The following is a 12,912-nucleotide window of genomic DNA, read 5'->3' on the forward strand; positions in this document are numbered from 1 at the left end:
TGATAATGATGGTGATGGTAGTGGTGGTGGTGGTGATGGCGATGGCGATGGTGATGGTGGTGGTGATGGTGGTGAAGGTGGTGGTAGGGTTGGTGATGGTGGTGGTGGTAATGATGTTGGTGATGGTGGTGATGATGATGATGGTGTGATGGTGATGGCTGTGATGGTGGTGATGATGATGGTGATAGTGATGGTGATGGTGGTGGTGGTGGTGATGTTGATGGTGATGGTGATGGTGATGGTGGTGATGATGATGATGGTGATGATGATGATGATGATGATGGTGATAGTGATGGTGATAATGATGGTGATGGTGATGGTGGTGATGGTGATGACGGTGATGATGATTATGTTGTTGATGATGGTGATGATGGTGATGATGATGATGATGATGTAGGTATACGTGTTTGTGAGATGTATGTGAACGTATTCATAAGCATTATAGTGTTAAACCAGTAAACGAATAATGGATCCCGTATGTGCACATGGCTTTATGAATGATATTAATAGCTATAAGTTGGTGAAAATATAGATAATCATGTATAATAGAGGTGTGAAAAAAACGGAGCGAAAAAAATGACATTTGGTGCCCGAGAAATCGAAAATAAGAAAAATCCGTAGCTAATTAGCTACGACTTTTTCTTATTTTCGGTTTTCTGGGCACCCAACGTCGTTTTTTTCAATCCGTTTTTTTTCACACCTCTATTATAAATGATTATCTATAATTTCACAAATTTATAGCTTTAATATCATTTATAAAGTCGTGTGCACATACATGATTCATTGCTCGTTTAGTGGTTTAACACTATAATGCTTATGAATACGTTCACGTACATCTCACAAACACGTATACATACATATATACACGTACGGACACATATACCATAACTCATTAATGTGTCTAAATATACATATAAAAACATAATCCATCACAAGTTGGTGACAAGTATATGCATTACAATGTTAAACTGTGAAATGAGTGCTTGATCCCGAAGTGGCACACAAGTTTATGAACGATATTAATAGCTACGTGTTGGTAAAAATAAAGATAATCATGTATAGTAGAGGTGTGAAAAAAACGAAGCGAAAAGAACGACGTTTGGTGCCCAAAAAATCGAAAATAAGAAGTATCCTTAACAACTAATATTTTCCCCAAAATTAATAACTAATTGAACTTATAGAACTTCTTGTTGATGGAGACAGACGTGCTTTAAAAATTGGGTTACCTTTGTATGAATTTTGTGGTTGTTTATCCATGGGAAGGCGAACCATATATTAATGTTAGTATGAAAACAAGAACATGGAGAAGATAGAAGGTCGGGGTTGTGAGTGCTTTAAGTGATCGCGCGAGATTGGGTTTCAGTCTAAGATCACGTGAGAAAGGTCATGGCGATGGTTGGTAGTTGGAAGAGGTGCCGGAGGGAGGGGGCTACATGGTGAATGTATGTATGGATGGGGGGAGGGCATATTCTTATTTTATAATTATATAAGTATTAAATTAACCAAAAAGTTTATAAAAAAAGAATATCTAAAAGGAAATTAGTTATTTCATTTTGCACAATACCAAAACATAATGAAACCCAACATGCATAAGGGTGTTTTTTCTGCAAATATATTCCCTTTGAACTAGAACCTATGATATAATAGAGAGACCATATTGTAATTCACCCAAAAATATATTTTTTGTAGATTGGTAAAAATATCAAAACATGATTAGCTTTTTTTTTTAAACGACTGTGAAGAATTATATTTAAAAATGAAAGGCCAGCAGGAAACATATTGGTTGTGTACAAAAAGGTTTATATGAGAATCCAAGTAAAGCATAGAAATAGCACTGAACTTTGAAAGAGAATCACCAAATAGCAATGTGCTGTTGATGACTTTTCCAGTAGTAACAACAAGATATATATGTATTTCTTAATTTCCATATTTACCCCAAAATCCATGCCCCAATCCTCAGTTGTTTCTATCACAACACATTTAATTTTCGGATGAAAAGCAAAGGGAAAAGTGTCTAAGCGTCAAAGTTTTCTGATGTATCCAGAGCGCGCAGCAACAACAGTGAATACGAAATGCACCCAAGGGCAAATATGTCATTAACCCAAGAGCTCCATGAGATGACAACAATAGCAACCAATTAGAAACATCATTTATTTTAGTCAAACATGAAAAAGATAATTACTACTCCACATTACATTAACTATTTCCGATACATAAAACAACTTTACTAAATAACCATACGTACATATAAAATTAAGGAAAAATGCCACATAATCTGGAGATATTTACAAAAATATTAAATTAGATAATTAAGGCAAGTTCTGTTGCTGTATTTTTTGAAATAGTTTTACGAGAGTCGAAATTCCCATATATTATGGATTTTTTGCTTGTCTCTCAAGTTAGTTTTATATTAGGATGTTCCCTAACTATATATTATAGGTTTTAGAGTATTATTAGGACTTCTTGTAAGACTCTATATAAAGCCATTATTTATCTAATTTTTTCATTCGTTCCATCATTCTTTTCTGACCCTGATCTCCTCGGACGTTTTTGTTCATAGCCATTGTAAGCTTTCTTATTGCCTAACTTTCAAGAATTAATATTAGTGCTTTATAGTTTTTCCGTTTTGAGTTTTCATTCCATTTCTTGTGGGTTCTTCTCGGCTGATCTGTATGTTCCAAGCATCATGTATTTTATAGCACAGCTAGGTTTCAAATTTTGCTCGTTATCTGAGTATAGATGCAGACCCATGTAGTATAATGCTATATATATCTGATTTCTTTTACTTCTTCTGACAATATAACTTTTTCAAGATATGTATATAAGTATCATAACTTTTATGCAGATTCACCCATAATTTTCAAATCAATCATTTAGTTGTTTACTACACTGAATTAATTTATAATTTAAGGTTAATTTTTTTATCGTTCAGTTGTTCTAAATTTGTTTTATTTTATTTTCTTTTAACGTTTAAGAAAATACTTGTTGGAATTACTCGGTATTAATAGGTGAAATTAGAACTTGCCTATAAATTAATAATCCTCTGCAACTACCTAAAACCATATTCCACTTATTTTAGATCTTTAACAATCTTTCTTCTTTCTCTCCTCAGAAAATGAAGATTCAAATTGCTGTCTTGCTCGTGATTACAATCTTGCTCGTAACATCTGTGCAACAGTCAAGTTGTAGGAATATCGTTGATCACTCGATTGATGAAGAAAGAATAAGAGAGAACTTTATTTCAACATTTAAGCGTCATTTCAAAGTCAACCCGAAGCTCACATATGGAGAAAATCAACTGCCTTATGTGGTATCACGTCGCCGAGTTCCTTGTGGACCAAATCCACTTCATAACTGAGCATGGTTTCTTGCAATTTTTTGTGAAGCATAGGATCTATTAAGTCGTTTTAATTTGTTTTCATATTTTATACACATGTTTCCACTATCTATGAACAACTTATTATTCATTGATTTATAAATGTCATGGCTCCGGGGGATGAAATACATGTTGGCAGATTAAATATATTTTTTCTTCTTGCTGTTCAAAAAAAAGATTAAATATATTTGACATTTTTTCATTCAGGTGAACAAAACTCATTTATGATATATTGTTTTGAAAATTTATTTGCTAAAATTGAATCATAAATTGCTTAATTTTAAGATATGTCAACGACTTGAAAGCGTGTATTGTTGTTTGTTAAATATTTTGTATGAAACAATTTAAAGAAAATTATTTTCTATTTTAACTCTTAAGATGTTTATGCCAAAAGAGCAGTTCCATGTAATTAAATGATAATCAAACTACTAGAAAATTGATATAATAGCTACAACACAATCAGTAGCTATTCCGTAGCTATAACCGGAAATCTACGGAATTGCTACGGTAAAATGTCTGTAGCATAATGGCTCGTGGCTAAATTATAGCTACGGAATAACTACGGAATAGCTACGGAAAAACTACGGAAATAAATAGCTACATATTTCCTACAAAATAGCTACGGAAGTGAATAGCTACGGATCCAAATAGCTACGGAATAGCTACGGATCCTAATAGCTACGGAAATCCTTAGCTATTCCGTAGTTAACTTCGATTTATTTAAAAAAAATAAAATCAAAAAATTTCTGTTTTTTGTCATATACCACATTCAATTCATATTTGTTCCAAATACCATATAAAATACACCAAAAAACGTCCTAATACCAACTTTGACACATTTCATTCCATTGTTCAAAATATCTTACAAAAGTAAATATTAATTAATTAAAAAAACAAACACTACATGTTTACAAATTCAATTGTTCCAAAATAGCTAGTAGCTCCATGGTCCATATATTGAATTGCTTCAACAGGGGAATCAAGAAAGTGGAAACACACACAACACTTGAGCTCACCGTTTCAGCTTGTTTGTAAACCGAAAACAATTTAAACATTACTAAAATAAAGAAACATATACCTAACACAAAACGTACTTTCTTGTTTTATTGTTGTGACAATGTGTAGGATTGTATCTTTTGAACTGGAATTCAAATACACAGATCTGCAAACTCAAACATTTATGCAACTAGGTCAAGTAAGCAAATATACATTAAAAACAAAAGATAAGTAATTAAATATATAATATAGAATCATCTCTTACCAAACCAAGTTGATTTCCAACTGCTAAACCTAGTTTAATTCTAAAAATTACTGTTGACGGACCTGTCATACACAAGATCAAAAACTTCATTCTCATGTAGAAGCCACAGTAGGATAATCACTGAAACTCATAAAAAAAAGTTGAATATTTACTCAAAATTGATTGATTTGATTCTCAATAAACTCAAAAGTCATATTGACCTCCTTACCCGTAGGGAAGATTGCAAAACTGTGATTACCTGGATCACCAGCTTTCCGAACCTATTGAATTAGGAAATCCCAAACATTACTGTTGAACTTTACCACAAATCTAACATTTTCAACCAAAATTTAACCTAAAATCTCAAATTCGACCTAAAATATAATTTAAAACCTCACATTCAACAAAACAAACCAGAATTATCAATGAATTAAACATCTAAATTGTATACATGAAGTAATTTCAGAAAAGAAAAGAAAAAAAAACTAGGGTTTTACCTTTTTAGGGAAGAAATCGAGCAAAGGTGCAAAGAGAGAGATGAGGGCAATTGAGCCATGGAGTAATAACCTTGGTCGCCTTGATAACAAATGGAACAGAGGAGTTTGAAAAGGCATCAATAGTTTGAAGAAGGCATCGAACTGAACCCAAAATCAAAACACACCCTAAATCAAAACAAAGTCTACCCAAAACGAAAACCTAATTGGAATTAAACCAAAAAAAATCTTACTTGAAACAATGATGACAATGGCGATGGCAAGCCGATGACGGCAACGAAACGCAAACGACCGGAGCTAAAAAGGGGGACGATGAATCGGTGATGAAGATATACGGATTTGGTGATGGCGAAGAGAGATGACCGGGGCTAAAAGAGTCTCTATGTACAACATTGACCGCATCGGCGGTAAGATGGAACTCCGACAATGAAAACGAAGACGAGAGGGGGTGTAAGGGAGAGGTGCGAGTAGGAAACAATGAGAGAGAAGAGGGAAAACGAATCAAGGAGGGAGATAGAGAGAAGCGGGAGAATAAAAAATTTCGTCGATGGATCCTGCTAAATGGAGGCGGACAAAAGTTTCGATTTTGTGAAACCCTAAAATCGAAACTGCCAAAAAAGGGGGTGGTGGGACTCGAACTCGCGTCTATCATAAATAGAACCAAGGGGACTACTAACCGGCCGGGAATGTCACATCCATATCTTCTTTGTCTACAATAGTTTTTGACCACTTACAATTTCGTTATTATTATTATTATTATTATTATTATTATTATTATTATTATTATTATTATTATTGTTATTATTATTATTATTATTATTATTATTTCTATTATTATTATTATTATTTCTATAATTATAATTATTATTATTATTATTATTATTATTATTTCTATTATTATAATTATTAATATAATTATTATTATTATTATTATTATTATTATTATTATTATTCATTATTCGAGTCTTAATTTTTTTTTTTGTATAAATTTTCGTACATATTTAAGATACGACCGGTTAATAGAAGTGTGAAGAAAACGAAGAAAAACGACCTTTGGTCGCCGAAAAATCGAAATTAAAAAACTTTGTAGCTAATTAACTACGGATTAGGTACAAATTATTTTTATTTTCGATTTTTTGGGCACCAAAGATCGTTTTATTCACACTGGGACCCCGCTCCCATGGGCGCTGCCCCTGAACCCCCATTCATTTAGGGGCTTCTCCCCTATTCTGAAGCTATTTCGTCGCTATTCCGTTACTAAACTAGGGCATCCCATTCTGTAGTTGATCCGTAGCAATCCCGTAGCTAATTAGCTACGGAAATACATAAGGATATGCTCACTCCACCGTTGCATTTGAATGGAGTTAATGGACTCACATATTTCATAATGACATTTGATGAACATAATTTGGCTTTTAGCCTCTTTGGACTTCAAAATTAAGCTAAATAGAAGCACCACAAGTTCTGTAGGTAGTAAAAACTTAAACTAAACCTTTTTTATTAAAAAAATTGAACATTATCCATGATTTTTTGAGGGGTAGCACATGCTACCCCTACCAACCATATATTTCTGCCCCTGGAAACAAGTGTGTATCTAGGACTCGAATGATATTTAGACATTTTGAATGAGAATCGTGCCTAATACCCCTTCCTTGAAGAACAACAATCAAATGAGCGCTTGAAAATCCATTACCACAAGTTTTTTTTTTTAGATTCAGAAATCGATTCCAGTTCTAGAAACAAACTCAGAAAATCGATTGTTCACCAGGTTAAGCAAAGGGATATGTAGGATTAGGGTGGATGAGATGGAGGTGGTTGGCAGTAGATGGTGGTGGTGGTGTATGCTGATGGGTTGTGGAGATGGAGGTGGAGGTGTTCTTGAGATTCTGTGTATGTGTTTTTGATAGTGTTAAGTGTGTGTTTTGGAGAGAGAGAGAGAGAGAGAGGTAACCCCATAATTTTTATTAATACAAGTTTAAATTAAATAAAAAAACCATAAAAATATATTAGAAGGGTATTTTAGTCTTTTCAGTTTTCTGAAGGACCAAAACGCAACGAAATTAGCTCGAAAGAACCATGAAGCCAAAAAAGTCGATGTTTGGACTAAACCTCGAAAAAAACCACTATTGTAAAAATCCCGATTAAGTCCCGATTAATCTCCGATTAATCCTTAGGCGCTACTCGACCGATTAGAGGGCGCCTAGCGATTAATCCCTGCATACATAATGAGTGAAACATTATAAAACGATGAAACGTGGCTAAGACTTCTTCAAGGGTTTCACACGTTTTAGGGCAGCCTCCATCCTCTCTCCTCTTCATCCTCTTGCTCTTGGTGTTTGTGAACCATCAGAGGAGTGACATTTGTGACTCTAAGCTTTCTAAAGTCAATACAAGGAGGAATTGGGATTGTTATTGCTATATAACAATCAAGGTATGATCTAAACCCTAATTATAGGTTATATAGATTATCATATGCTAGATCTAGGGTTTATAGTCTTGGATAACTTGCATGTACAATAGAGAAACCTAGATCCAAGCATTAGGGTTTATATGAGCACATAGGATATTTTTAGGACCAAAAACCATCAGATGGTGATGGTGATAGTCATGGTGGTGATGGTGATGGTGCTGTTGGTGATGTTGATGGTGATGGTGATGGTGATGGTGATGAAGATGATGGTGTGACGGTGATGGTTGTGATGGTAGTGATGATGATGATGATAGTGATGGTGATGCTGGTGATGGTGATGATGAAGGTGGTGATGGTGATGTGTGATGGTGATGGTGATGATGGTGATGGTGGTGGTGATGGTGATGGTGATGTGTGATGGTGATGGTGATGGTGATGGTGATGGTGATGGTGGTGGTGGTGGTGATGGTGGTGGTTTGATGGTGGTGGTGATAGTGGTGGTGGTGGTGGTGATGGTGATGATGATGGTGATGGTGATGGTGATGGTGATGGTGATGGTGATTGTGATGGTGGTGATGGTGATGGTGATGGTGATGGTGGTGGTGGTGGTGATGGTGATGGTGATGGTGATGGTGGTGATGATGATGGTGATGGTGATGGTGATAATGATGGTGATGGTAGTGGTGGTGGTGGTGATGGCGATGGCGATGGTGATGGTGGTGGTGATGGTGGTGAAGGTGGTGGTGGGGTTGGTGATGGTGGTGGTGGTAATGATGTTGGTGATGGTGGTGATGATGATGATGATGGTGTGATGGTGATGGCTGTGATGGTGGTGATGATGATGGTGATAGTGATGGTGATGGTGGTGATGGTGGTGGTGGTGGTGATGTTGATGGTGATGGTGATGGTGGTGATGATGATGATGGTGTGATGGTGGTGATGATGATGGTGGTGGTGGTGATGATGATGATGGTGATGATGATGGTGATGATAATGATGATGATGGTGATAGTGATGGTGATAATGATGGTGATGGTGATGATGGTGATGATGATTATGTTGTTGATGATGGTGATGATGGTGATGATGATGATGATGATGTAGGTATACGTGTTTGTGAGATGTATGTGAACGTATTCATAAGCATTATAGTGTTAAACCAGTAAACGAATAATGGATCCCGTATGTGCACATGGCTTTATGAATGATATTAATAGCTATAAGTTGGTGAAAATATAGATAATCATGTATAATAGAGGTGTGAAAAAAACGGAGCGAAAAAAATGACATTTGGTGCCCGAGAAATCGAAAATAAGAAAAATCCGTAGCTAATTAGCTACGATTTTTTCTTATTTTCGATTTTCTGGGCACCCAACGTCGTTTTTTTCGATCCGTTTTTTTTTCACACCTCTATTATAAATGATTATCTATAATTTCACCAATTTATAGCTTTAATATCATTTATAAAGTCGTGTGCACATACATGATTCATTGCTCGTTTAGTGGTTTAACACTATAATGCTTATGAATACGTTCACGTACATCTCACAAACACATATACATACACATATACACGTACAGACACATATACCATAACTCATTAATGTGTATAAATATACATATAAAAACATAATCCATCACAAGTTGGTGAAAAGTATATGCATTACAATGTTAAACTGTGAAACGAGTGCTTGATCCCGAAGCGGCACACAAGTTTATGAACGATATTAATAGCTACGTGTTGGTGAAAATAAAGATAATCATGTATAGTAGAGGTGTGAAAAAAACGAAGCGAAAAGAACGACGTTTGGTGCCCAAAAAATCGAAAATAAGAAGTATCCGTAGCTAATCCGTAGCTAATCAACTACGGATTAGCTACGAATTTTTCTTATTTTTCATTTTTCGGGCATCAAACTTCGTTTTTTTCGCTCCATTTTTTCACACATCTATTATACATGATTATCTATATTTTCACCAACTTATAGCTATTAGTATCATTCATAAAGTTGTGTGCACATACGGGATCAATTACTCGTTTAGTGGTTTAACACTATAATGCTTATGAATACGTTCACAGACATCTCACAAACACGTATACATACACATATACACGTACGCATATACCATAACTCATTCATGTGTATAAATATACATATAAAAACATAATCCATCACAAGTTGGTGAAAAGTATATGCATTACAATGTTAAACTGTGAAACGTGTAATTGATCCCGAAGGGGCACACAACTTTATGAACGATATTAATAGCTACATGTTGGAGAAAATAAAGATAATCATGTATAGTAGAGGTGTGAAAAAAATGAAGCGAAAAAAAACGACGTTTGGTGCCCGAAAAACTAAAAATAAGAAAAATTCGTATAGCTACAGAATTTTAACGTAAAGCATATTCCGAGCTAATCTGTAGGTAATTAGTATCCGTAGGTATTCCGTAGCTAATTAGCTACAGAATAGCTACGGACCCGCTTCCGTAGCTATTCTGAAGCTATTTCGTAGCTATTTCGTTACTAAACTAGGGTATCCCATTTTGTAGCTGATCCGTAGCAATTCCGTAGCTAATTAGCTACGGAAATAAATAAGGATATGCTCACTCCACCGTTGAATTTGAATGGAGTTAATGGACTCACATATTTCATAATGACATTTGATGAACATTATTTGGCTTTTAGCCTCTTTGGACTTCAAAATTAAGCTAAATAGAAGCACCACAAGTTATGTAGGTAGTAAAAACTTAAACTAAACCTTTTTTATTAAAAAAATTGAACATTATACATGATTTTTTGAGGGGTAGCAAATGCTACCCCTACCAACCATATAGTTCTGCCCCTGGAAACAAGAGTGTATCTAGGACTCGAATGATATGTAGAAATTTTGAATGAGAATCGTGCCTAATACCCCTTCCTTGAAGAACAACAATCAAATGAGCGCTTGAAAATCCATTACCACAAGCTTTTTTTAGATTCAGAAATCGATTTCAGTTCTAGAAACAAACTCAGAAAATCGATTGTTCACCAGGTTAAGCAAAGGGATATGTAGGATTAGGGTGGAGGAGATGGAGGTGGTTGGCAGCGGATGGTGGTGGTGGTGTACGCTGATGGGCTGTGGAGATGGAGGTGGAGGTGTTCTTGAGATTGTGTGTATGTGTTCTTGATAGTGTTAAGTGTGTGTTTTGGAGAGAGAGAGAGAGTGAGAGAGAGAGAGAGGTGACCCCATAATTTTTATTAATACAAGTTTAAATTAAATAGAAAAAACCATAAAAATATATTAGAAGGGTATTTTAGTCTTTTCAGTTTTCTGAAGGACCAAAACACAACGAAACTAGCTCAAAAGAACCATGAAACCAGAAAAGTCGATGTTTGGACTAAACCTCGGAAAAAATCACTATTGTAAAAATCCCGATTAGGTCCTAATTAATCTCTGATTAATCCTTAGGCGCTACTCGACTGATTAGAGGGCGCCTAGAGATTAATCCCTGCATATATAATGAGTGAAGCATTATAAAACGATGAAATTTTAACATTTTGAAGAAGTTTTATATCAATGGAAACTATTTGAGGCATTATTAGTGTTGTACAATACAAGAAATAAGGGTATTAGCGGCGACGGATTTAGCAGCGACACCAGGCATTAGCGGCGACATGGAAATGACGCGTTACATGTCGCCGCTAATGCCAACTGTCACCGCTAATACTCAACAGTTGCGATCCGCGTCAAATGAAACTTATCCGTTCGATCTGTATTCAATTGAACGGTTGTAACGGCGTGAAAAAAGGCGCCGACTTTTCCCTCCAGGCTAGTCGCCGCTAATACCCATTCGTCGCCGCTAATACCAATGCGCCGCCTCTAATATTTGTCGCCGCTAAAGGTCCGCGAAGATAACCCCTCCAGTTCGCTCTTTCCTGCGTATTCTGTCTGCCCTTTTCTCTCATTCTCTCCATCGCCGGTCTTTCTTACACCACCGCCGCCACCGTCCAAACCTCCATTGCACAAACCACCGCCGTCCAAACCTCCATTGCCACCAATACCGGCGACCTAGACTTCCATTACCGACGACCAAGAGGAGACGATCATACTTCAATTCCGGAATTTTTACTCATTTAAGGTCGAAATTTTTCCCTATTTTTGATTCTTCTTATGTTTTGATGTTTATTTACTTAGTTTAAGCTTTTAATTTAAGGTTGTGTTGTTGTCGGAGTTGTGGAATTTTTTCCGGAAAATTTTGAAATTAGACTACCACAGGTTCATTTTCATCTTTCATTTTATAAAAAGAATGTATTTATGTGTATGATGCATTTATGTGTTTTTACATTAGTATTTTTTTTGTATGTGTGTTATTTGTATGTGTTTTATTTGTGAATGTGAATGTGTAATTTGTATGTATGAAAAAATGAAAGAAATTAGGTTGCTATAATAGAAAAAAGTATGATGTTATAATGAGTATGTGTAGAAAACATGTTTATGTGTATTTGTATATATAATGTATGTATTTATGTATGTAATATGTGGAAAAAATTGAAAATAAAATGTATTTATATATGTAATGTATGACTTTTGAAATTATATATGTAATTTGTATGTATGAAAAAACTCAAAAAAAGTTAGGTTGCTATAATAGAAAAAAAGTATGATGTTATAATGAGTATGTGTAGAAAACATGTTTATGTGTATTTGTATCTATATAACATGTGTATTTATGTATGTAATATGTGGAGTAAATGAAAAAAAATGTATTTATGTATGTGATGTGTTGAAAAAAATGAAAAAAATATGTTGCTATAATTCTATTCATATTGTAATTTTGCAGGTTGTATATGGGGTTTAGTTAGGCGATACTCTTCTATGTGATGGCAGAAGTTATGGGCTTAGGACATGGAGGTGATGGAGTCGGGGATCCACCACCTCCAGTAGCCAATCCCCCCAATGGTATGTCACGTGAAAATTGGGCGCACGCAGTCGAACATTTTCAAACTCCTGAATTTCTAAAGCGTTCGGCGTCAAACAAAGGAGTCCGTGCACAACAACAAGTTGTAAACAGAGGGGGATCGTGCTCGTATAGCAATGCATGTTTCAAAGAAGTATGTTATGATATATATAACTATTTATTTAAATTATAATTAATCTAATTTTTAATGTTAAATAAGACATCGCTCGAATCGAAGCATTTCGTAAGGCCAATACTGATCGGCAAGGGGTATTTAGTAGTCCTGCAGTCGAGCAACAATACGTAAGTGGTTCATTCGAATTTTCATATAAGTGTTTATATCGTCAATAGATATTTAGTAATCTAATTTTTAATATGTGTTATCATTTTTTGTAAATACAGAATGCTTTACTCCTTGAGATCAATCAACAAACTCAAGCTTCTTCTGAAGTCA

The 12,912-nt window shown here is 35.1% G+C and overlaps 1 protein-coding gene across 1 annotated transcript; it reads right to left on the reverse strand.

The window, feature by feature from the left end:
• Nucleotides 1-4,195: 4,195 nt before the first annotated feature.
• Nucleotides 4,196-11,475, reverse strand: LOC128132501 (uncharacterized). Its single transcript, XM_052769108.1, has 6 exons — nt 11,348-11,475; nt 5,344-5,407; nt 5,114-5,254; nt 4,846-4,897; nt 4,638-4,699; nt 4,196-4,538 (listed from the first exon to the last, which is right to left on the reverse strand). Exons 1-6 carry the CDS (start codon nt 11,473-11,475, stop codon nt 4,455-4,457), a joined length of 531 nt encoding a protein of 176 aa, XP_052625068.1. The 3' UTR covers nt 4,196-4,454.
• Nucleotides 11,476-12,912: the final 1,437 nt, after the last annotated feature.

Source organism: Lactuca sativa, chromosome 2 (genome assembly GCF_002870075.4).
Source record: "Lactuca sativa cultivar Salinas chromosome 2, Lsat_Salinas_v11, whole genome shotgun sequence".
NCBI lineage: Eukaryota > Viridiplantae > Streptophyta > Magnoliopsida > Asterales > Asteraceae > Lactuca > Lactuca sativa.